The following is a 23,969-nucleotide window of genomic DNA, read 5'->3' on the forward strand; positions in this document are numbered from 1 at the left end:
GAAAGAGCTATGAGTGTTGTGCCAACTTTGTTTTACTGCAGCTAATAGGATGCCTTTTATTCATACTAGCTTCTTAACAAATGTTTGTTGAATTGAACTTTTTGAATTTTGAAAAATTTCTTTGTGTAGTTCTGAAATATTTTACGTCATTCAAAAGATCTTGCTAGAAAACAGCATGAAACAAACTGAAAATTAACCAGTTGCCATTGGGCTGCTACACTATAATTTTGTGACTTTTATGTTTTACTATTGCTGTTCTTTAATTAAACAACAAATTGTGCTATTGTATGAAAAGAAAATAAATTCAGTAATAAATGATTGAACAACAATTTAAAATTACTTCCTAGGTCTCAGATGCAAATAATATTCCAGAGCTTTTAGTTCTCAAAGGCCTTGCTTATCTAAACAAAGGCTTAACTGATGAAACTTCAAAGGTAAATTTTTAATTAAAGTTGAATTTTTAAAAATTAAAAGCCTTAGAAGTAGTTATATGGAATTAATAGTTTATCTCTCTTTGTAGATCGTGGAAGAACTTCTTTCCTCTCATCCTGCCCTAGCTGCAGTCCATGCACTGGAGGCACTGATTCATTTTACCAGAAAGGACTACCCAGAGGCAGAGAAAGGGTATACACGGATGGCACACAGACCAGTTTAAACATTGGTGGATTTGTACAATATTCAAGCTTGTATAAATTGATTTCTTTCCAAAGTTCTCTGCTTTTTGGGGGGATAATTTTATTTCATATTTATCTAACATAATTAAAATACCACATTGTAGCTTTTTAGGGTCTAATCAAGTTATCATAACATGTTCAGTAAGTAAAGGTCGTGTGTATGTCTTTATTTTATTACCTAGTGCAGGTTGAGTGCCAAAGGATCTGTATGCTTTCAAAGCATTTTTTCCCTTTAAAAACATTATTTTGCTAGGCATAAATTAATGTCAAAAACAATGTATTGAGTTTATTTGGCACTCTAGAATTTATGCAAGCATCCCAGTGTCAGGAGGAATGTCCAAACGTACAGAGTCCAGCCCCTCACATTTTTCCTTTTTCTCAGATTCCAGAGAGCTCTTGATAGAGAAGCTGAGGTTGCTGATTATTATTACTATCTTGGATTAACATACTGGTTCATGAGTGAAGATACAAGAAAAGATAAAACAAAAGCTCTTACCCAGTTTTTGAAGGTGAAAAAAATACTTCTATCCACTTTATATGATACAAATATATGTTGCCTCTCTCACAAGGAGTTTTTACAAGTTGATGCCTTTTCTTTATATTTACTTAATTTTGAATATATTTCCTTCAATTCAGCCTTCTCCTATAACTGAGATTTAAAAGGAAAAAAAACACAGTAAAGCAAAGCCAAATAGCACAACAGTTGTTTCATTGTTTTTTTGATAATGCTTTGTTGTGACAGACTTTCAAGCAAATTTTAAGTATTTAGAAAAGAAAATGCTTTTCAAAAGACATTCAGTGAAGGAAACTGAGAATTAGCCATTCTCCCCCCTCACCCCCACCAAATGAGGCTTTTAGAATGTCTCTATAATACTATTGCTTTACTAGGCTGATTGACTTAGCAATGGAATTATAGCGCGAGAGGAGACCTTGGAGAGGGGATTTGTCTTCTCATTTTGGAGATGAGACGCTAAGGCCTTGAGAGATCTGAACTTGGTCTTGGTCACACACCTGATTTAGAGCCCAAGCTGAGATTCTGGGACTCCTCTCCTAATGAGCTTTCTGTTGTCCTATTTAACTCCTTAATTTTCTGAATTGAGACCAAACCCTTTCCTTGATTGCTTTTTAACTCTGAAATCTTGCATTCTTTTCTTGAAAGCAGAGTAGTTTTCATGATTTTATAATTTTTAAAAATCTTGTTAACTGTTGTATCTTATATATAGGAAAACAAATATTTTCTGGACTGCTTTTTCTTATCACCATGGAATAGCTGTCATACTTGCTTTAAATCAGTCCTTCATAAAAAGACAATTAGTTAACTGTTTTACATTGAAATATTAGATTACTACTGTCATCTCTTTTGCACATGTTTTTGAAAATGGCACTTCCAAATATACTTTACTGTTTATACTTTTTCTATGTGTTTTTTATTTAAAGGCTGCTAAATTGGACACGTACATGGGGAAGGTTTTCCGCTACTTAGGACATTACTATAGAGAAGTAGTTGGAGATAAGAGCAGAGCCCGGGGATGTTACAGAAAAGCTTTTGAACTGGAGGAAGCAGATGAGGAATCTGGAGCTGCTGCCGTTGACCTAAGTGTGGAGCTTGAGGATATGGTATCTCCTTCTCTGCCTTTTAGCCATTTTCCCCACAGTGCCTTTAGTGTAATTATATACACTAATTGGAACAGCTGTAGTGGTTTTCATTTTGCTCTAATTTCATCTCATCAGAATGTTTTTACTGTGACCTTGATGTAGCTATTTATTTTAATAACATATCAACATAAAATTTTTTAAAAGATGTGAAGAATCTGTTATTTAGTATAGGAATACATTTGAGAGTTGTACACATGTATTTTGCTTTTAAAAATGGTAACTTTGACTTTTTTTTTATTAGGACACTGCTTTGGTTATCTTAACAACAGTAACTGAAAAGGCAAGTGCTGGGACGGCAAAATGGGCCTGGCTTAGAAGAGGACTCTACTATTTGAAAGCTGGTCAGCATTCTCAAGCAGTGGCTGAGTACGTAGTCAGACCATTTAGTGAGATCATTTCTAAGTACTTAAGACTCTGTGTGGAATACTGGAGGGTGTGGCGGTAGCAGCAAGGTCCTAATGTCATGTGTGTGAAAAGCGCTCAGTAAGTTTTTGTTGTTTATGTTCATCATGTGAGGATTTTTCTTCTCTGTTGTTTGTGAGAACTTTGCTTAATTGGATCACAAGTTCATTTGTCATTTTGTTAAATCTGACCTGCAGAGTAATAGATTTTATTTGGAGATGAGTGATTATTGTTTTCTTCCATTATTTAAAATTCTAAACACTTGTGTAGAGAAATTGCTCATGAAAATATTGAAATATGATGAAATTAATACATTAAAATAATAGCCTGAAATATGGATATTAATCCTGTTGCAATGTTTTAGAATTCTATATATTGAAAGGTGAGGATTTGTAAAGCAAGGTAAATGAAACTAGATAAATCCTTCTAGTGAGAGGTCAGAAAGCTGAAGCATCATTTGATACAAAATTTCAGGCTCATGAAGAGGGATTTTGTGGAAAAGTTTTAGCATTGCTAACCTGGTCATTCTAAATTACAAGTAAAGTGTCTTTTCATGGTACATCACAAAATTTTAGAGTGTATGAATATATGTGATTTAGCCAAATTTATAATTTTAAAATTGATATGTTAATATTTTATATTTTCCTTTACTATTTCTTTTATTAGATTTTTTTCTTAAAATCTTTAGTTTACAGGCAGCATTAAGAGCAGACCCAAAGGACTTCAACTGCTGGGAGTCATTGGGAGAGGCCTACTTGAGTAGAGGTGGTTATACCACAGCTCTGAAATCCTTCACAAAAGCCAGTGAACTGAACCCAGAATCTATCTACAGTGTGTTTAAGGTTGCAGCAATACAGCAGGTTCTAGGCAAATATAAAGAGGCTGTAGCTCAGTATCAGCAGATCATAAAAAAGAAAGAAGATTATGTACCTGCCCTGAAAGGTAAACTTTGACATTTTAATTGCAACACTAAATTTTGTGTTACTAAGCAGTAAACTTTCATTTAGAAAGTTAGACATTGCTTATGTTCTAATCTGAAAAGGATTTCCATAATCAACATAGCATTTACTAGGCAGAAACAAATAATTATGTATAGTAAAATCCTATTCCAATATAGTTTTCCTAAACTGTATTACTTTTATACCCCAATCTCTGCTTTCTGGGGGAAACCACTTCACATACTGGAAGAATTAATGTTAAGGACTTTTGCGTCTTTATTCTGTTGAGTTAATGTAGCAAAAGCAGTTTTTCATGGTAGTACATTTAGACATAGAGAACTCTGTTTCTTATAATTCAAATAAAGTTTCCATCCAGGTAGTTTGTTAACATCTCGAAAGCAACATCTTCAAAGTTAAACTTGATACATATTATTTTTATAGTCATACCTCAGAAATTATAGGACTTGTAATAAGCTTCAGCAATAGCTTGTCCCTTTATTTTTAAGACCTCCAGAGGCATAGAATACAAATTCTTATCAATTTTGGACGGAAAATAAAGCAGACTGTGTATAATCTAGAATTTTTATTAATAGGATAAGGTTGGCTTTTTTTTTTTTTAAGTGAGTCCTCTTTATACTCCCTGTTCTTTTTCTCTTTGTTTCCCTGAATGGAAGACAACCAGATCAGAATTAACTTAGGCTTTGGCTTTCACATCAGTGTCATTTACTGTAATGCTGGAAAGGTCTGTTCCTTTATAATCTTTCAGATAAAGGTATATATATTAAAGGAAATATTAAATTTTATGTATCTGTGTATATATTGGTAGTTACTGATGCTACTGCATGCACTTACTCACATCTGACATTCTTTAGTAGGCTATGGGCTCCTGCAGGGGAAAAAAACCCAACTTTAAAAACTATAGTAAGCAGAAATCATAGAATTATCTTGAATTTTCTAGAAGGTATATTTAAGAAAAAAACTCCTGTGAATATGACCAGAGTAGTATTCAGAATTTCCATGAGTAGTCAGTGAAATTAATGCTACTGTTTTGTATGAAAACTTGCATTTAAAATCACACTTTATGCTTTCAGGTCTTGGTGAGTGTCACCTTATGATGGCAAAAGGAATGCTGACCGATTACCTTGATGGGAAAGCTGTGGACCACATTGAACAAGCCTTGGATTACTTTACTTGGTGAGTATTACAGATTCTAATGAGTTGATTGAGTTAATCTTGCTGTTTTTCTTTTTTTTTAAATTTCAATTAAACTTGAAGTTGAGAAAATAAATTTATGGTTTAAGATGAGAAAACAGAATTACTGTTTTAACTTGGAATAAAACAATAGTTCTTTGTTTAATCTCAGCATGAAATGAAAAGTACAGGAAAATACTTTGTTTAAAAACATTTAAAGAGATTTGAAACTTTCTATCTTGCCCTTAAAAAAACAGTGCAGCTTTTAGGGATTCATGTAGCATTTTATATTTTCCAAAACTGTGAAACATTTTCTTAATATTTTACTAAGATATTCTAAAGAGAAACTGTAAGAGAAGGAGCCTACTTTAGCTTAGTTCCTATTTTAAAAAAAGTCCAGTGACTTGCACAGAATAAGCACTTAGTAAATGTTTAAAAGGACCTCTTAAAAAAACAACTCCTTAGTAATCCAATTTAAATATGTATATTTTTGGTTTTAGAATCATCTGATAACTATAGTAATATATCAGTACATCAAGAATCTCTGATTTTGTCGGTGGAGAGTTCCCACATTGATGAAGATCTCGGCCCATCTATAACTTAGTAGATAAATCTTAGAGAGCTGCCTGAAGCTCAGAGAGGTGACTTGCCCATGGTCACACAGCTAGTAAGTGTCAGAAACATGATTCCAATTTAGTCTTCCTGACTCTTCATTGACTTTGCCGTGCTACCTCTCAGCTATGAAATGATATAATGCTTTTATTTGTCTGCAGTTTTACTGTGAAATGCTTTCATGTATATTCTCACTTGTATAACTCATTATGTAGTAAAGATAGGTTTGATTATGCTGAGTTTTAAATTTGTTAAATTATCTTTTATGCCAGAAGTAGTTGCATTTCACTTGATTTCTAGTGTAAAAAGTAATGACATGCAACCAGTCATTTTATGGGTAGCCTGTGAGATATGTTCACTAGTGTGCATATTTTCAATCTTACTTAATAAGCCTATTGTAGAATAAATCATATATGCTATGCATATTTCTTCACTAAAATTTTATTTTCCTCTCATGGTCTGCATAGTTGCATTATGGTGTAGAAGGAACCTAGGTTTCTTGAAGGATATACCAGTGGAACCCAAGCTCTGGCGAATCCTACTACATGGAAAAAGCCCTAAATTTGAAACTAGGGAAAGACTGCCTAGCTAAATTCAGAGTTTCCTTACTACAAGTTTGGCCACCAGATGATTAGTTTCTTTTAAACCTCAGTAACTCATGAAACCACCAGCCAAGATGTTTTAGAATCACAGCATCTAAGACGTGAGAGACCTCAGACCATGTTTCCTGAACAGTTCCCTCTACATCATATTTAACTGAAGTGTAACTTAGTACCTCCTGACATAGCCATTTCCATTTTTGGATAGCTCTAATTGTTAGAAAGTTTATTCTTACCTCATGCCTAGATTTTCTTTTTTGCTTCTTTCAGTCCTGATTCTGCCCCACATAGTCAAGCAAAAAAAATAAATTCTCTAGTTTGTGATAGACTATTTTTCATGTAATTGAAAACATTTTTGGGTTCCAGAGTTGTGATTGCTATTGTTAAAGGGAATACCAACCCGTATAATGTCATAGATCCTTGAAGGAGTTTGCATTTGGAAATTTTAAATCTCTTGTGGAAGTAGTGCAGCTTTTGGTACATTCATTAGTAGTGTCCATGCTGGTAGGGTAGCAGTTTTGGTGCTCACTGCATTCAGAACTCCTGAGCCACGTGGGGTAGCACACTATTCAGAAGTCTGTAGAATAGAAATATATCTCTAATAATGTAAATTATGCTTTAAATTCACTTTTGTTAATCTATTCTACCTATAGAAAGAGGAACTTTTTTTTTTTAATTATATAAGGCTTTAAATCATGAGGTGAAATTGGGTAGAAAAAAGATACTAAATTAGTGTCTGATAAGAGAAAGGGAATCTGAAAGATTTGGATTGTATTTGGCAGATAGAAATGTTTGATTCACTGGTTAGGATAGATTCAGAATTTTTTGTGGAAGACTTTTAAAAAGCCTACATTGAGAATATAAAAAACTTCAGAGGCATTTGTGGTTGTTCAGTCGTTTTCAGTTGTGTCCAATTCTTTGTAACCCCTTTTAGGTTTTTCTTGGCAAAGATACTGGAGTGGTTTGCCATTTCCTTCTCCAGCTCATTTTACAGATGAGGAAACTGAGGCAAACAGGGTTAAGTGACTTGCCCAGAGTCACACAGCTATTAAGTGTCTGAGGCTAGATTTGAATTCAGGAAGATGAGTCTTCATGACTCCATGCCTGGCATTCTATCCACTGTACTGCCCAACTGTCTTGAGGTATTAATGAGAAGCATTAGAGCTGCCTTTTGTAGATGTACATATGTATATATATATATGTATGTATATATGTACACACACACACACGTGTATGTAAAAACATTTATCTTTCCCTTTTTCTTATTTGCTTGCTTTCCCTCCCCTTGTTTTTATTTTTTGCCTCCTCTCCACTCTACTTTCGAATCACTTCTTTGAATAGAGCAACAGAGATACTGCATAAGAGGATAGGGAAAACTTCATCCAGACACTTGTCTAACTTGTTAATTATTGCTGTACCTGGAACAAAGGGAAAAATAGAATAGGAGGGAAGGCACAGCTTGGATGAAAGCTTACTGGTTATTTTGAGACTCCTTTAGCTATATTTCTATCTTTTTCATTGTAGCAGAGCAATTTTGCTGTGTATAGTATCTAGTATGATGCTACGACAGATAATGTGCTTAATAATTTTGTGGTGGTGGCGTGTTTCTATATTTAGTTTTAATCTCAGTTGTTTTTTTTCTGATAGCCTAAATTTTTTATTGTTAACATAACAGCTAAAGATGTGTTAGGCAAACATTACTTTATGTAATTCAGAAGGCATTATTTTCTGATTGGCTAAAAAAGGAAATAATAGTTCAGATTTTGTAGTACTTTATCATTAACAAAGCACTTTTACATATACATTATCTCATTTGAGCCTTAAAATAATCATGTAAATTAGACTGTGGAATTTTAAGTTCTTTATAGATGAAATTAAGGGTCAGAGAAATGGTTAAATTTTGTTTGAGTTTATGCAGGTAGGAAATAGAAGAGCTTGGATCCAAATTCAGGTCCTCTGACACCAAATCTAGTGCTTTAGAAGAGAAGTGAAGTTTGTGTCCCTGTGTACTGATAGCGAATCTATTAGGTCTCCAAAGAGGATAAGGTTGTTATTCCCTCTTTTTCTTTTGTTTCTCTTTGTTCTTTGATCTCTTTTTTGTTTTCAAGTTATCAATTTTAGAAACTTAGACAAAAGACCCTCCAGTCTTCTTTTCTGCCGATCTTCCCAGTAGATTTCCAGTCACGACAGCTATAGCTGGTCTTATTTCTCAGGAAATCAGTGAAAAATGTTGTTTGGCTAGACTCCATCAGCAGAAAAGGCTATGAAAAATGTTCCATCTGCTTGTCCATCTGCCAGTACCATAGCTGTTTGCAATAGCTCATTGCCTAAGCTCTTGTAGATTAAATTGCCTTGTTTTTATTCACAGACCAGCTTTTCTCAAGAACTGGGGGATTGACAATGGAGCTAATTGCTTGATTGAAAAGGACTAGTTTTTTTGTTTAGTATTTCTGTTTACTTTTGAATTCATTTACCTTTACTGGTAGAAATAACAGTAGGTAATCGGAGTCTCATAACAGAGATCCCTTGTTCCACTACATTCAGATGAATTTACACCTTTTCCATTCAGGAAAAGTTCTTCTATGTCATTTTGTGGCAATCAATGTATTTTAGTTCACAGTAAAAAAAATTAGAGGCAAAAATGTTGTTTAAGCTGTAATACAGCTTAGCATTAAGCTTGTTAACTAAGAACTTTTTAAGAAATCTAATATTAGAAGTAATTTATTTTGGAAAAATTCATTTTTTTGTGTCTATTAGGCAGATTTCCTGCCACTTTTACTGAAAGAATTATAGAGGGAATATATAGATATGATTTGGGGTAGCCCTTAATATAATGTACCCAGGAGGTAATTTACTCAAATAAAGAAGTAAACTCTTAATAAAGTGTTCACAGTACCTAATGGAAGAAATCACTGTTATATATGTGCTGCCTTTATAAGTGATGAGAGAGGGAAACTAGATATTTTGGGAAATATTTTAAAGTAATTGCATTTTTCCTTTTAGGGCTCTCCAGTATCGATCTGATGTGTCTTGTATTTGGAAGCTCATTGGAGATGCATGTACCAGTTTACATGTGGTTTCACCATCCAAAGTGAATGTGAATGTTCTAGGAGTCCTTCTGGGTCAGAAAGAAGGGAAACAAATATTGAAGAAACGTGAGCTTCTCCATCTAGGGGGAAGGTAATTAATTTTTGGACTAGACCTGTGGTTTTATTGATTTAGGGATCTGCTGAAGAGGAAATCTCCTCTAACTCTGGAGATTGGAACCTGCTTTACAATTTATATTGTGAGAGGGTTGAATGAGGAACTGAGGTTAATCTGTTATGTGTCAGAGGCAGGACTTCAATCTAAGTCTTCCTGACTTTAAGACCTTTCTTTCCACTGCTGCCCCAGATTTTTTCAGTATCTTAAAATATTTTACTTTTTATTGCCACACTTTGTTTTCATTACAACAAACACTTCCCAACAAATAACCCAAACAAATCCTTTCCTAAAGTACTTTTGAAAAACAGATAAGCCACACTGTAATAGTGTGATTGCAACTGATAAAAGCATTCCACTTTTCCTTTGTAGTTCCTATGTTGTTGAACAGAAAGTTGTTTTCAGTATATATGCTTAAAATTTGATAGCCTTAGAGGAAAGTAAATTTATCAGTAGTGTTGTCAGCAAACAACATACAGATTTAACTAAGCTGCTCTGTTGTTAAAATAAAATCACATTATATTTTTGTAGGTGCTATGGCCGAGCATTAAAACTGATGCCTACAGCTAATACATGGTGTGATCTTGGAATTAATTATTATCGTCAAGCACAGGATCTAGCAGAAACAGGAAGCTGTGTGAATGAGCTTAAAGAGTTACTGGAGAAATCTTTACATGTATGTTATTGAGACTCTTAAGAGTCAGCTTCCTATATTGAACAAGAATCTTGATTTTTGCAAATAAAAGACCATTAATCTTGACATTTTCAATGCAAGTAATTCCAAGAAGTAAAATATAAGTTTTTGTCTTTCTAGTGTCTGAAAAAGGCAGTGAGACTGGATAGTAATAACCATTTGTATTGGAATGCCCTTGGTGTGATTGCTTGTCACAGTGGTAAGAATTAAGTAATACTTAATCACATTGGAGAATTATTTGTTCACGTTCATAAAGCTCACTTAAACCAAAACCCATATTTTGCAGACATTGGAAACTATGCTCTTGCTCAGCACTGTTTCATCAAATCAATCCAAGCTGAACAAATTGTAAGTACAATCATCACTTGAGAGTATTCCAGAATTTTGCATTTTTGTTTTTCTGAGAAAACCATATAGCAAAGCTGCTTAATTTTCTTTTTTTACACAGAATGCTATTGCATGGACAAACTTGGGAGTTTTATATCTAGCAAATGAAAATATTGAGGTAAAATTTCCTTTATTCAGGGTCACCAAGGGGAGGTAAATGTTAAAGACCTAGAAGCATTTTCTGTTTCTTCATTGAATATCAATAATTACTTCATGATGTTTGCACCAGATTGGGTTTTGTTTTTTCAGTGGTAATTCACCTGTACAATATTATGTACAGCATGGTACAGAGGAGGAGTGGCCAAGAACAAGTCACTTAACCTCTTAGTGTCCCAGACAGTTTCTAAATTAAACATTTCTTAATCTGCAGGGGTGCTTTCTACAAAGATGAAATCATAGGTCTTGACAAAAACAAAACATGTACTTGGTAAGGTACTTGATAAAGATTAATTGATGAAGTGATACTTCAACACTTTATACTTGAAAAGACCTATGATTTCACTTGGTGCAGGTACATTCTCTTCGATGTGGGTGCCATCCTCGTCATAGAGTGAGGTGCTTGTCACCAAAATATTTATCATCCTTTGGTTAATGATAAGCCTTTATGAACTTGCTTCTCAGGCGACATAGAGTCTAGCACCAGGCCTGCACATAAAACTTCCAACTGGTAGAATTTAACCAGAGCTTATGCTTCACTAATGTGACCAGTAGGCCACCTTTATGTCATGAGGCATCAAAGTAGAGCAATTGTGAAGAATGAATTGAAGAAATCCTGTAATGTTGATGTAATGGTCAATTTTTGACACAATCTTGTTGTTCTGTAAATACATTAAAAGTGTTCTTTATTTTTCCTTTGCTGTTCCAGTGAGAAAAAAAGTCTGTCCCCTTGAAGTGTGTCTTTCATCTGGAACAGTAATTTTATAAAGTCCCATTCATATTGAAATGTAGGTGAGAGTAGACCTTCTGAGGTCTTGGTAGAAGGGCAGAATAGAATATTGGAAGAGTATTTTTTTAAATTCAGCCATCTTCTGTTTCAGCCAGCTTTACTTGGATTACTTAGCTCTTGACTTCAGTAGGTGTTAATCCCTCTACAAAGCCACTACTTGATTTGGCATGTTTAAGCTTTTACCCATGAGAAAATCATAGACTAAAATAGCTGGAGTGTTAATCGGTCATATTTGCAAGCTTTCACAAATCTCTAGATGGTATTGTGCATTCACAGGGTCTGCTCTAGCTTATAAACCAAATTGTTAACATTTGCCGTTCCAGTTAGGTTAAAAATAAAGGGTGTAGACTCATTTAATCCCTTTATTTAAAGTTTAAGGTGAGGAAGAAGTCAGTGGATGATGGAGAGGGCTAGGACTTTTATAGTTTGGTGCTCTGGGGAACTTAAATTTTCTCTTGTGAGTGAACCTGAGTCTTTGGTCCAGGAACCAGGGTGTCTGCATACTATACATAAAAGTCAGCTTTGTAGACAGTGAGAACTAGTTAAAGAATACAAAACAGTACTTGCTACTAGTAAACAAAGATGGTTCTGGACAAAGTTGGGTTTTTTCTCCCTAGTAATAGTGAATTTAATGACATGCTTTGCTTAACTTACTCCCTCATTTTAGCATTATGGTTATTACTATATTTAGTCCCTACAGGAAAGTGAAACATAATATTTAATGGTGTTTTTATGCACTTTTATAGCAAGCTCATGAAGCCTTCAAAATTGCTCAGTCCCTTGATCCGTCCTACTTAATGTGTTGGATTGGGCAGGTAAGAGATGAAAATTCCAATTATATCTTCATTCTCACTTAGAAAATAGGTTCATTTGTTTAAGAATCTTAATTTTCCTTCTGTAGGCTCTAATTGCAGAGACAGTTGGAAGTTACGACACAATGGATCTCTTTCGACATACTACTGAACTCAGTATGCATGTAAGAATTAGCATTTTTATTTTATATTCATTAGTGAAAAAAACCAAGTACTGTGCTTGTTAATAAGATAAGTAGTGGATTAGAAGTTTAATTTGACAAAATATTGGAGGTCGGGAGTGTTGATTAAAAATTTCATCCTCATAGGAACGTAGCCAATCCTCCTTAAATGAAAGTCTTCTCATTTTTGTCTCTAGCTGTTATTTAATAGTGATGTAATAGGTAGAATAGCAACTCTAATATTTTTGGAGATTCTCATAAAAAAGTGACAGTTATAAAGTCCAAAAGCCTTTTTCTTTCTCCCTGATTCTTTTTTTCTCCTTTTTGGGGGGATATTATGAGAGTGCACCTGGATTACACTAATTTAAATAAATTTTATGTTAATATTACTGTTGATAAGTAAGCTAATACTGTCATGCTGAACTATAGCTGCAGAGAAGAAAAGTCAGTCTTCTGGATGGGACACTGCTTTTTGTATATTCTTCATGACTGTGCATTCAAGATTAGAGAAAGAACTTTTAAGTAATTTGACCAATTATAATCTGTAAATTAGTATGTGTGTAGATGTTTTAGATAGCAATGAAACTTGATAACAAAATTCAGTTAAGTTTCATAGAGAACTGTTTTCTTCAAGATGTAGAAAATTTTCTGGAGTTAATTGAAGTACATTGTTTAGCATCATAGCTTTTAATTGCATGATTTTTAACACCATTTCCAGTTGAGTTGACACCTTTGTTTCTCCCCCCTTAAAGACAGAGGGAGCAATAGGCTATGCATATTGGGTCTGTACAACACTGCAAGATAGGACGAACAGAGAAACGGAGCTGTATCGCTATAATATCCTCCAGATGAATGCCATTCCAGCAGCACAAGTTGTTTTGAGCAAATATACAGGTATTATAAAAGTTTTAAGTTACCAGTTTAAGTATTATTTTCTTTTTTGTACTCAGATAGAAATGATCATGGGACAGTGTACAGTCTTGCTGTTCCTTTATTTTTATTGCCTAGTGAACTGTTACACAGTGTGGATAAAATAATTTTTGTAACTGAATGCAAAAATGGGGATGCAGGGTCATCTTCTGTAGATTCACTGAAAGCATCTTTGACACAACTTCAGAATCAGACAGGACAGTGGGAGCAATATGAACTTCTTCCTTTTCCAGCATGGTTTTGATTTTCTTTTTAGGTCTCTACATTTTGAAAACTTTTCATTCCAGGTGATTTGGAGATTGAATGTTGGATGTGGCAGCATCTATTAAAAATATCACCATCATCATTACTACTCATCATACAGTAGGGTATCTAGTGCATTTGTAATACATACAAATGTCTGTTAAGTAACTGGAGTATTCTTTAATTGTAACTTAATTTGTATTTTTTAAATATTTATTCTCTTTCAAGGATCTGAGTTATACCTGTTTGGCTTGGTAGGGAAGAGAAAATAAAGCATTTTACAGATATCTCATATCTTCACAACAACTTTTTAAGATAGATGCTGTGTCTCTATTTTACAGTTAAGGAAACTGAGGCAAACAGGTTAAGTGATTTGTGCAATGTCACACAGCTACTAAGAGTATGAGGCTGGATATGAATTCAGGTCTTCCTGACTGTAGGACTAGTGCTGTATTTACTTTGCTACCTAGTTGGTTTGATTATAACATAATATTAACCAGATGGTTTAGTTTTTATCTTATTTTTTCTGAAGAATGATGAAAGTCATATTTTTACCTAATGGAAAGTGATCTATACAGTTGTAGAATTGCAGTTAGAAAATATCTTGCAAGTCTTGTATTTAAGGAGGTTATTATCCTGCCCAAAATCATACTGCTCTGAAATGGACTTCTGTTCAGTGGTGTTACTTCTGTCCATCAGAGACAAGCAAGAGAATTTCATAGAAAAGTCCTTCAGATGTTTGAAGATAGCATTCATGTTACTTCTTAGGGATCTCTTTTCTAAGTTAACCATCCCTACCTAATTCTTCCAGCTTATCTTTATTATGATACGGTTTTGAGTGTTCCCAATCCTGGTCTTTCTTCAGGATGTGCTTCACTTTTCATTGTCCCTTCTAAAAGGTGGTGCCTGGAAGAAGACACTGTACTCCAAATGTGACCTGACCAGAGGAGAGTACAGTGGGATTATCACCTCCCATGCTTTGTGTATCAAACTTGTATTCAGTCATCCCAAGATGAAGTTAGCAGCTTGGTTTTTTTTTTTGGTTGCTGTTTTACCTGTTAATTCATTTTGAACTTACAACCACTTAGAACTTAAAGTTCTTTTTCAGAAAAATTGCTTTTTACTTTGTCTCACTCAACCTTTTACTTATACATTTGATTTTTTAAAAGTGTGAGAATGAACTTTATCCCTATTAAATTTACACTTTGAACGTTAAACTGCCTGTATTTTTTTGTATCCTGATTGTTTCATTCATTTTGTTAGCTATCCTTCTCTGCTTCATGTTTTCAAACTTGATAAAAGTGTCTTCTGGACCTTTATCCAAATGACTAACTAAAATATTGATTAAAATAGGCCCAGTGACACTCCACTCGGGGAAACTGGCATGGTTAAGATTACTTAATTAGTTGATACCCTGAGTTTAGTCACTCAGCCAATTCTGAACCAACTTGTCTTATCATTCAAAATGCATAGCTTGATGTTATCCACAAAAATATCATGCTATTAATTACCTTGTTAGACTCTAAATGTTTTATGTGTCTGTGATTTCTTTTGATATGTTATTCGTTTGGTAACCCTTTAAAAAAGGAACTAATATTACATAAAATTTTTTTATTAACAAAATACTAATTAAAGGTTGGGAAAATTAATGATTTTTAGAAATTACATTTGCCAACGGAGTAAAACAAGATTTTATATGTCACCTACCTGGAACAGAGGCAAGACCCAGCCAGTAAACAAACAAAAAAAGGTACCTGAGCAACTCTCCCCAAATTTATGTGGTCATTCCTTTTATTTTCAAGAGAGCTTCTTAGGTTCTCTTATACTTTCAAATGACAATATTGATTATCTGTCTATAGTGAATGAGAACTGGGGAGAGGTCCTGTGCTTCACTGATGGTGTGAATATTAATGACTGAAATAATAGTCCCCTGCTCTGCCTGTCGTGAATACTTAGAAATATTTGATGAATTGAATTGATAGTCTGATAACAAGGGAAGAAACAGAAAGGTGGAACTGAGAACTCAAAATAAAGGAATTTTAGAGGCACTTAGGATCATAGAGCCTTACATTTTAAGCTGGGAGAGACCTTAGAGGTCATATAGTCCACACTCATTTTATAGAAGAGGAAATTGAAGCCTGGAGAAGTCGAGGGAGTTGTTCAGGATCACTCAGGTACTAAGTGGCAGATAGAGATTTGAACTCAGAGCCTATGTCTGCAAAATGTACTTTTTCCTCTGTCTTCTCCTGCCTGCACACAGAAATGAAGTAGCTCCTGAGGCTGTCACCATGTTGTAAAAAATAAACTATTGATAATGATAACCTGAGATGTCCATAGCAGTTTTCATATGCTGTTTTAGAAGACAGGGAAGTACATCATCATCGTCACTATCAGACATTTATTAAGTACACACAGCGTGCCTAGCACCAGGGCTACAAATTTTAAAAGCATTTTAATGGGGGAGGCAGCATCCAAACAGCTTTGTGTATACAAGGTATGTATGGTCTAAATGGGGATAATCTCAGAGGGAAGACAGTAGCAGGGGAGGAGACAAGGAAAGGCCTTGTGCAGAAAGTGCCTGGAGCTGAGTTGAGGAAGCCATGAGAAGGAGCATCCTAGGTATGGCAGGGGCCAGCCAGTGACTAAGGAATTGGGAGATAGGAACGTGAGAACAAGAAGGCCAGCGTTGATGGAACTTGGAATATGTGGAGGAGTGTAAAATTTAAGATTGTAAAGATAGGAAGGGACCACTTTTTTTGTCTGAGAAGATTCCCTTACAAAATGGTGCAAAGCTTAAAGCAGTAAATCCTCAGCTATTAATGAAATGTGGATTCCAGAATAACTTGTTTCACAGAGGTCTAGGTACTTGAAATTTCTTCTTAGTTATGCATTATAAAGAGTTGTTAGACATGATTACATATTTCATCATCTACAATGACATACATTTCTGCTTCTTCATTGTACCTTAGTGCAATACTGCACAATAATGTCAATCTTTTGACCTTAGAAATTTAAGGTATAGCACAGATGAGTGCTTTAATTTTTGTTTGATTTCTGGCATACATCATTACTGTTAAATTTTTTTTCTTCTTCAGATGCATGTTGGAATAAAACTTCTGAGGGAAATTGTAACTTAATTTAATCATGAGAAGGTTAAAGTGATTTACCCAAAAACCAGAGCTTCCTTCCAAACAGGACAGATTTTAATAGATAGGTTTTAATGTGGGCTAGAGTTTCACATTGTTACATTTAGAAATAAAAATGCAGCAGTTTTAAACTGTAAAATCATGTAACTAAAGATTGTGATATATAATGGAGAAAGAGCCCTGACCCTTGGAGTCAGGTTACTTCTGGTTTTGAATTCATCCTTTGACATCACTAGCCAAGGCACATAATTGGGCAAATCCCACAGTATCTCTTGAGTTACTTCTTCTCTGTAAAATGTCAGTAATAGGTGTAGTACTTAAGTGACCGTTGTATCAAATCTGATAATTTTTATAGAGCATTTTTAGTTTCAGGTGCTATGTAGATATCCTTTATCGTACCATTACTTATTGTCCCATAAATTGAACATTGACTGGACATTTTATATTAAGAATAAAGTTAGGTTGGTATCTTGATGGTGTTTACAATTACATGGCACTGTAACTTTTGGATAAATTTGTTATGAATTCTGTTTCAGCTGAAGTGGCTCACTGGGATAACAACGTTTAAAATTAATACAAAAGAACTGTGGGTTGGAGTCTGTGCTGAAATCACCAAGAATTCATGAAGCACATATAAATTATAGACATTTGTCTTTTTCAGAAAGAATTCAGAATTATGCTCCAGCTTTTACAATGTTGGGTTATTTAAATGAATATCTGCAACTGAAGAAAAAGGCAGCTGATGCATACCAAAGGTAAAGTATATGTTTAACATTAATTGAGAAATAAAGATATTCTTCATTTCCTTATTGGAGTTAATGAACTGTCATCAGAGCACCTAGTACAATTGGAATGCCTGAACTAGATAAATAAATGTTTTGTAAAATTTTCATCATATGTCACCATATTTCTAAGTGTGGGAAAGATGGAAAGGTAGATTTTCATATGCATGTGTGGTCTTGATGATTTTAAACATTTTCTTTTTAGGGAAGTCTGTAGCTTCTGTATAGAAGGTGATAGTTCTCTCTAGCATGGTCTGCTTTGTAAAATGAATTTGTTCACTCAGGGAAGGTAGAAGGAGAACCAAAAAGTACCTTACAGATAACACTACAAAGAGACCAAAACTAACCTGCTAATCTTTGAGGAATATTACCTACATATTATGAAAGGAGTGTAATTTTTTGTTAAAAAGAATATCTGTAGATAGAGGCACTTTAGTAAAAGAAAGAAAAATCATTTTTACCATATCTTCATGATATGTATTATAATGTTCCCTTTGTTAGATGCATTTATTCCATCAGAGAAAAAAATTGCTTAGTTGTATCCTCTGAGAATGCCCTTGATGAGCAGCTAGCAGCAGTTTAAAGGTGTAATCTCTAGCTGGCTTAAGAGGCTATATAATACCAATTCTGGTTTATTGTTGTCTAGGTAACTGTAATGGAGATTGATGTTAAAGCCACAATCCAAGTACCTTTTTATGCTGCTTCCTACTTCTTTATAGCCTCTTTCCCAATTACCACAGATCTAGTGCTTATACAACCACAATTTAAAACTACAACTCACTGAGAAATCATACTGACTTAACTTTCCTAGCCTGAGTAAATGGATGTAGCTCACAGTGAAGATGAAAAGAATATTATTACATGTAGATTATTAAAAAAATTTTCTCTTTTGCCAAGGGCAATTTTATTACTACAGAATGAAGAAAAACAAGAGATCTATAACGTTACAGTAAGAAATTATGGCCGCTTGTTATGGTAAGCCCCTTACTTTCCATTAATTTTTATGAGGTCAGTTCTTATTTTTATCCCAAAAGCATTTTATGAAATTTTCAGTGAATTCATTATTTTAAATGGGGATGCTATAAGCATTTTTTAACTTAAAATTATTTTAAATATGCTATCCTATTTTTGAAATTTGGATTTGATCCCAATTTGCCAAAACTTTTAAATTTAATTAAACTTCATTTGGAATAGTTTACTTGCCAGTTGGCAGGTTGGGAACAGAATATGTCACTCCCTTACTACTCTTTGGAATGCTAAAGAAAAACAAAATTCTTTATGTAGTTATTCTCCAGATTATGAATATTTGACTCTCAGATTCTAACTTTGCACGTGACTCTTGTTTTCTGCACACCCTGAGGCTTCTCTGAGCAACAGCTGAGGTATTTAAGATTGATGGCAATGCCCAATAGCCCGTTTAGGAACTTTCAGACCTCCCCCAACCCTCAACAAGCAAATTCTCTTTCTTCTCTTTGAAGGAGATCATGGGTACGTCATGTTTATCCCTTCCATTTTCTTCTGGTTTTTACTGCTGATCAGGTAATTTCTTTTTCACACATACACAAGTGTCCTTGCTAATTCTCTTCTAATCTTATTTCTCTCCACTCTCTTCCAAATCTTTCTAAGCTACTTCAGGACAACCTCTTTGTGTGCCTCTCTGCTTTCTTCACTTCTGCCTGTTGATTTTTATCCCTTTTCTCTTTTTTCTAATTTTTCTAATTTTTTTTTTTTAATATGTGTTAGTAGCTAGTAGCTTTTGTTTGTGTAGTTCTTTAAGGCTCACAAAATGCTACATGTACGTTATCCCCTTTGATCCTTACAACAACTCTGTGAGGTAGGTGCGGTTATTTCATTTTATAAATGAGGGAACTGAGACTCAGCATTAAGTGACTTGCCAAAGGTCAAATAGCCGGTTATGAAGCAGAATTTACACCCATGTCTTCCTGACTCCAAGTCCAAAGCCTGTTAAAAGTCATGTCAGTAATGAACCTTACTTTAAAAAGAAAAAAAGCTGGAAATTTTGGAATAAAATTAGTCAAAATAATCCCTCCAACATCTAAATATTTTGAATAATCACTTCTGAAGCTCTATAGGTATTTTATTGGATTTAAACCTTATTCTTAAGTTAACCAGCAAATCAAAATAATTTTCTCAATAAAATATATTGCTTTTACATTTTTCATTATTAACATTGTATCCATTTTCATTGAACATAGAACTGGAAGAGACCTTACAGATCCTTCTTTCTAGCCTCTTCCTTTAATGGCGTAAGGAGGGCATTCTAGTGTAATGGAGAGATCACTGGTTTTAGAGGCAGGGACCTGGGTTCAGATTCCTGCTCTGCTAGTTAACTGTGTTACTTGCTTTAACAACAGCTCGGATTTATACAGTCCTTTAAGGATTGCAAAATGCTTTACAATTATTATCTCATTTGATGCTCACAACAATCTTGACAGGTAGGTGCTATTATTAGCCTCATTTTATAAATGAGAAAACTGAGGCACAAAAAAAGTTGAAGTAATTTGCCCAGGGTCATTCAGCTAGTGGCAGGATGTGAACTCTCAGGTCTTCTTGAATTTAAGCCCATTCCTCTTAAACCCTAGCTGGTGGTACAGTGATGGCAAGCCCTGGACTTAGAGTCAGGAAAACTTGAATTCAAATCCCACACTTCTGTGTGACTCTGGACAAGTCAACCACTGTCTGCCTCGGTTTTCTCATCTGTAAAATGGGGATAATAATTGTACCTACCTCCTGTGGTGGCTGTGAGGACCAAAGAAGGTAATATTTATAAAGCTCCTAGCACAGGGCCTGGCACTGCAGTAGGTACTCCATAAATGTATATTTCCTTTCTTTTTTACTGTACCATCTAGCTGACATTGGGCTTGTCACTTATCCTTCTTTAGGCTTGTTTCCTTATTATTTTTTTTAAAAAATTTATTTAAATTTGATTTATTTAAAAAGTATTTAATTTTATTTTTTAAAATTTAATTTTAAGTTTGAACTGTCTCCCTCTCTTTCACCAAACTGGAGAAGGTCACCTTTTGGCACAGATTTATAAATATATTTATAAAACTATCCTCTGTATATTTCTGTTTATCAGTTCTTTCTTGGGAGGTGAATGGGATCTTCCCTCATAAATCCTTTATAATTGATTTGAGTATTTATAGTACTCAGAATAACTTAGTTCACAAGTATTCTTCAGACAGTATTGCTGTTCCTGTATATAATGTCCTCTTGATTCTGTTCACTTCACTCTTCATTATTTCATGCACCTTTCCACATTTTTCTAAGATCCCCCAGCTCCTCATTTCTTACAGCACAGTAGCATTCCATCACCATTATGTACCCCAACTTGTTTAGCCGTTCCCCAGCTGATGGCCGTCTCAATTTCCAGGTCTTTGCTACCATAGAAATATTTTAAAACATACACGTTCTTTCCCTTTTTTCCTGATCACTTTGGGAAACAGACTTAATAGGAGTTGTTTCCTTATTAAATAAAGAGGTTGTACTAGATTGGGGTTTTTTAGCCTACTTTTATGTTTGATAAAGCCTGTAGAACCTATTTTAGAATTCTTAAAACACATAAAATAAAACATGTAGGATTACAAAAAAAACCAATTACATTGAAATCCATAGTTATCAAAATATTAAAAAATAAAACAAAAATTCTCAGAGCGCATATTAAGAACCCTTTGGTCACTAGAGAGTTTTTTGGGTCCCTTTCAGTACAAAAAATGATGAGCCTGTGAAATCGAGTTTAGTAATTTTTGACGCCACAAAGGTAGCATGTGGCAGTGAAAGGATTTGAACTCTGGTTTTTGGATTTTCAATACAGTGCTCTTTCCACAAATGCACTGTATTTTAGCTCAACCCTCCCTCACTCAAAACAAAGTCAAGTGTAAGTCATGTCATTGTTTCTCTGATGGCATGGTCTTCTTCGGCAATGAAGGACAAACACACATACACACGTATTTTAGCTGCATTGTGTTCTAGGACTTCCATAGACATCCTCATTGTTAGAACTTCATCATGGTGTGGAGATGTCATCCTTAGTCCTCAAAGACAATGGGTAATGGGAAAATTGCTTAATTTATTTATACTTTCGTTTCCTCCTCTATAAAACAAAGAAAACATTACTGTGACTTCCACTTCATAGGCCTGTTGTGAGGCCTGTATGAGATAACATATGTAAATGCACTTTACCAAAATCTTAGCATGCTATATATATGTAAATAAATGAATAAAATATTTATTAAGGATCTACGTGCAAAGTACTATGCTAAGTGCTATGGGTAAACATAGAAAAGTAAGACAGCCTCTGTTCTCAAGAAGCTCCCATTCTCATAGGTATCAGTGATTATCAGCTATGTCAGAAGAATGCAGCCTTTAGGAGATTCTGTCAAGCTGGAAAAGCTTTGAGCCCCAATAATAGACTGCTTACTAAAGAAAATATTCCCTAAAAATTAGAATTGAGCATGTGGAAGCAAATTGTCCCATGAGATGTTAAGAAACAATAGAACAAACTCAAATGGATGAAAAACTAGAAGAAAATGTTAAATACCCCTTCAGAAAAATAACTGACCTGGAAAAATAAATCTAGGAGAGGCAATTTATGAGTTGTTACTTTCCTGAAAGCCATGATTAAACCTAGACATCATATTTTAAGAAATTGTCAAGGAACACTGCTGAGATATTCTCAAACCAGGTGGTATAATAGAAGTTGAAATAATCTACCGATTACCACCTGAAAGCGATCTTAGAATGAAAACTAAGGAATATTATATCCAAATTCCAGAACTCTTAGCTCAAAGAAAAAACATTTCAGGCAGTCTGAAAGAAACCATTGAAATGTCAGAATTGCACAGAATTTAGTAGCTACCATATTAAAGTGAAGGGCTTGGAATTTAATATTCCGCAGGGCAAAAGAACTGGTATTACAGTCAAGAATAACCTCACCAATACTGAGAATAATCCTTCAAGGGAAAAACCATCTCCAAGGCAACTAGGTGGTGCAGTGGATAGATCACTGGTCCTGGAGTCAGGACCACTCATCTTTCTGAGTTAATATCTGGCCTCAGAAACTCGTAGCTATGTTACCTTGGGCAAGTCACTTAACCCTATTTGCTTCAGTTTCCTCATCTGTAAAATAAACTAGAGAAGGAAATGGCAGACTACTCCAGTATCTTCGCTAAGAAAACCCCAGATAGGGTCACAGAGTTGGACACGACTGAAAATGACTAAACAGGAATCTAGAACCTTGTAACTAGATTTTGCATACCAGTGAAGCTTCTCCCAGATAGGTGGCAATAATTAATAGGTTTATCCCTTTAAAAAATTTTGGAATTGACATGAGTTTCTCTCAAATTTAGCTTAAGATTTGAATTAAAAAATTTAATTGCTATTGACATGTTTGCAACAGATTATTGTAACGATAAACAAGAATGGCAGGAAGGGGAAGCTTTTGTTGGCTAAGTAGCTATTTTAAAATTGTACTTATATTTAGGTTATTAGGGAAAAAATAGTCCATTAACATGTAGTCAGCCTAATTTCTTTCCTGTTGTAATACATTGGTCATTTATGGGACCAAATGACTTCATAAAGCTAGTGAAAAATAATTGTACAATGACTAAATATTTTAAAATAAGTGTGTATCTTTCAAATTCTTTGGGATACAGACCTAGTATTGATGACTTTTGGGGCAAAGTTCAAAATTGTTTTCCAGAATGGCTGGACCAGGTCAAAGCTCTATCAGCTTTATCTCCATCACTTTACCTCTTTTCCCACAGCCCCTTCAGAATTTGTCATTGAACTTTTTTGTCAGTTTTGCCAGGTCTCTATTTGTGATTTAGAGCATTTTTTCATATGGCTATTCATAACTTGGATAAAAACATAATCAGTACCTGTTACATTGTCTTTTATATTTCATTCAGGTTTACCATCTTATAGATTTAAAGCCAGAGAGAGCCTTAAAGGTCATACAATCTGATCTCCTCATTTTAAAGTTTACAGTTGAGGAATCTGGGCCCCAGAGAGGCTAACTGAGGAATAAATTACATGCTCCTCAAAGTCTTACAGGTGGTAAACAATAGAACCAGGCTTCAAGTCAAAGAAATACTTCATTTTTCTGCCTTTTCTCTCCACATCTAGAAAACATTTTTCTTCAATGTGCAGCAGAACAAAATATGAATGTGCAAGAAAAAGTGTCTGTTTCATTCTATCAGAAGATTAACGTTTCAAAAGAAATTTATTTGCTTCGTTGTTAAACCTTAGAGTCTTATATCCTCACAAATAACTTTCAGCAAAATTAGGACTTGTATGACCAATAACATCTTATCCCAGAAACATCTTTTCCCCAGTCCCTGAATATTAATCCAAAAGATGTAAACTGCCTCTCTCTTTTATTAGTTTTTGAAAGAATTTTTGATTGACTTCTCCTGGATTTATTTCTAAAATCAACATGTGTGAATATTATTTTTCCTTATTTATTGAAATAGGAAAACTTCCAAGTTAATTTTATATGTGGATCTAAACACTTTCGTATTTGTTGCATCATGAAGTTATGTGCTTGTGTGGTTTTTAAAAAAAGAGTCATAGT

General features: G+C 34.4%; 1 protein-coding gene across 9 annotated transcripts in view; it reads left to right on the forward strand.

Annotated features, from left to right (window-relative positions):
- The window catches only part of SKIC3 (SKI3 subunit of superkiller complex), a 112,186-nt gene that overhangs the window by 41,880 nt on the left and 46,337 nt on the right, over window positions 1-23,969 (forward strand). For all 9 annotated transcript variants that reach the window (XR_011966440.1, XM_072606093.1, XM_072606096.1 and 6 more), the window contains 17 exons: window positions 348-434; window positions 521-624; window positions 1,057-1,183; window positions 2,112-2,291; window positions 2,572-2,696; window positions 3,421-3,674; window positions 4,762-4,864; window positions 9,076-9,252; window positions 9,805-9,949; window positions 10,088-10,166; window positions 10,254-10,315; window positions 10,416-10,472; window positions 12,047-12,115; window positions 12,202-12,276; window positions 13,026-13,167; window positions 17,254-17,347; window positions 18,272-18,349. Coding sequence is in view for 8 of the 9 variants with exons in the window: in XM_072606093.1 (XP_072462194.1) it covers window positions 348-434; window positions 521-624; window positions 1,057-1,183; window positions 2,112-2,291; window positions 2,572-2,696; window positions 3,421-3,674; window positions 4,762-4,864; window positions 9,076-9,252; window positions 9,805-9,949; window positions 10,088-10,166; window positions 10,254-10,315; window positions 10,416-10,472; window positions 12,047-12,115; window positions 12,202-12,276; window positions 13,026-13,167; window positions 17,254-17,347; window positions 18,272-18,349 (1,958 nt within the window). In the remaining variant the exon portion in view is untranslated. The remainder of the gene's footprint in view (window positions 1-347; window positions 435-520; window positions 625-1,056; window positions 1,184-2,111; window positions 2,292-2,571; window positions 2,697-3,420; window positions 3,675-4,761; window positions 4,865-9,075; window positions 9,253-9,804; window positions 9,950-10,087; window positions 10,167-10,253; window positions 10,316-10,415; window positions 10,473-12,046; window positions 12,116-12,201; window positions 12,277-13,025; window positions 13,168-17,253; window positions 17,348-18,271; window positions 18,350-23,969) is intronic.

The sequence above is a fragment of the Notamacropus eugenii genome, chromosome 4, assembly GCF_028372415.1.
Source record: "Notamacropus eugenii isolate mMacEug1 chromosome 4, mMacEug1.pri_v2, whole genome shotgun sequence".
Classification (NCBI taxonomy): domain Eukaryota; kingdom Metazoa; phylum Chordata; class Mammalia; order Diprotodontia; family Macropodidae; genus Notamacropus; species Notamacropus eugenii.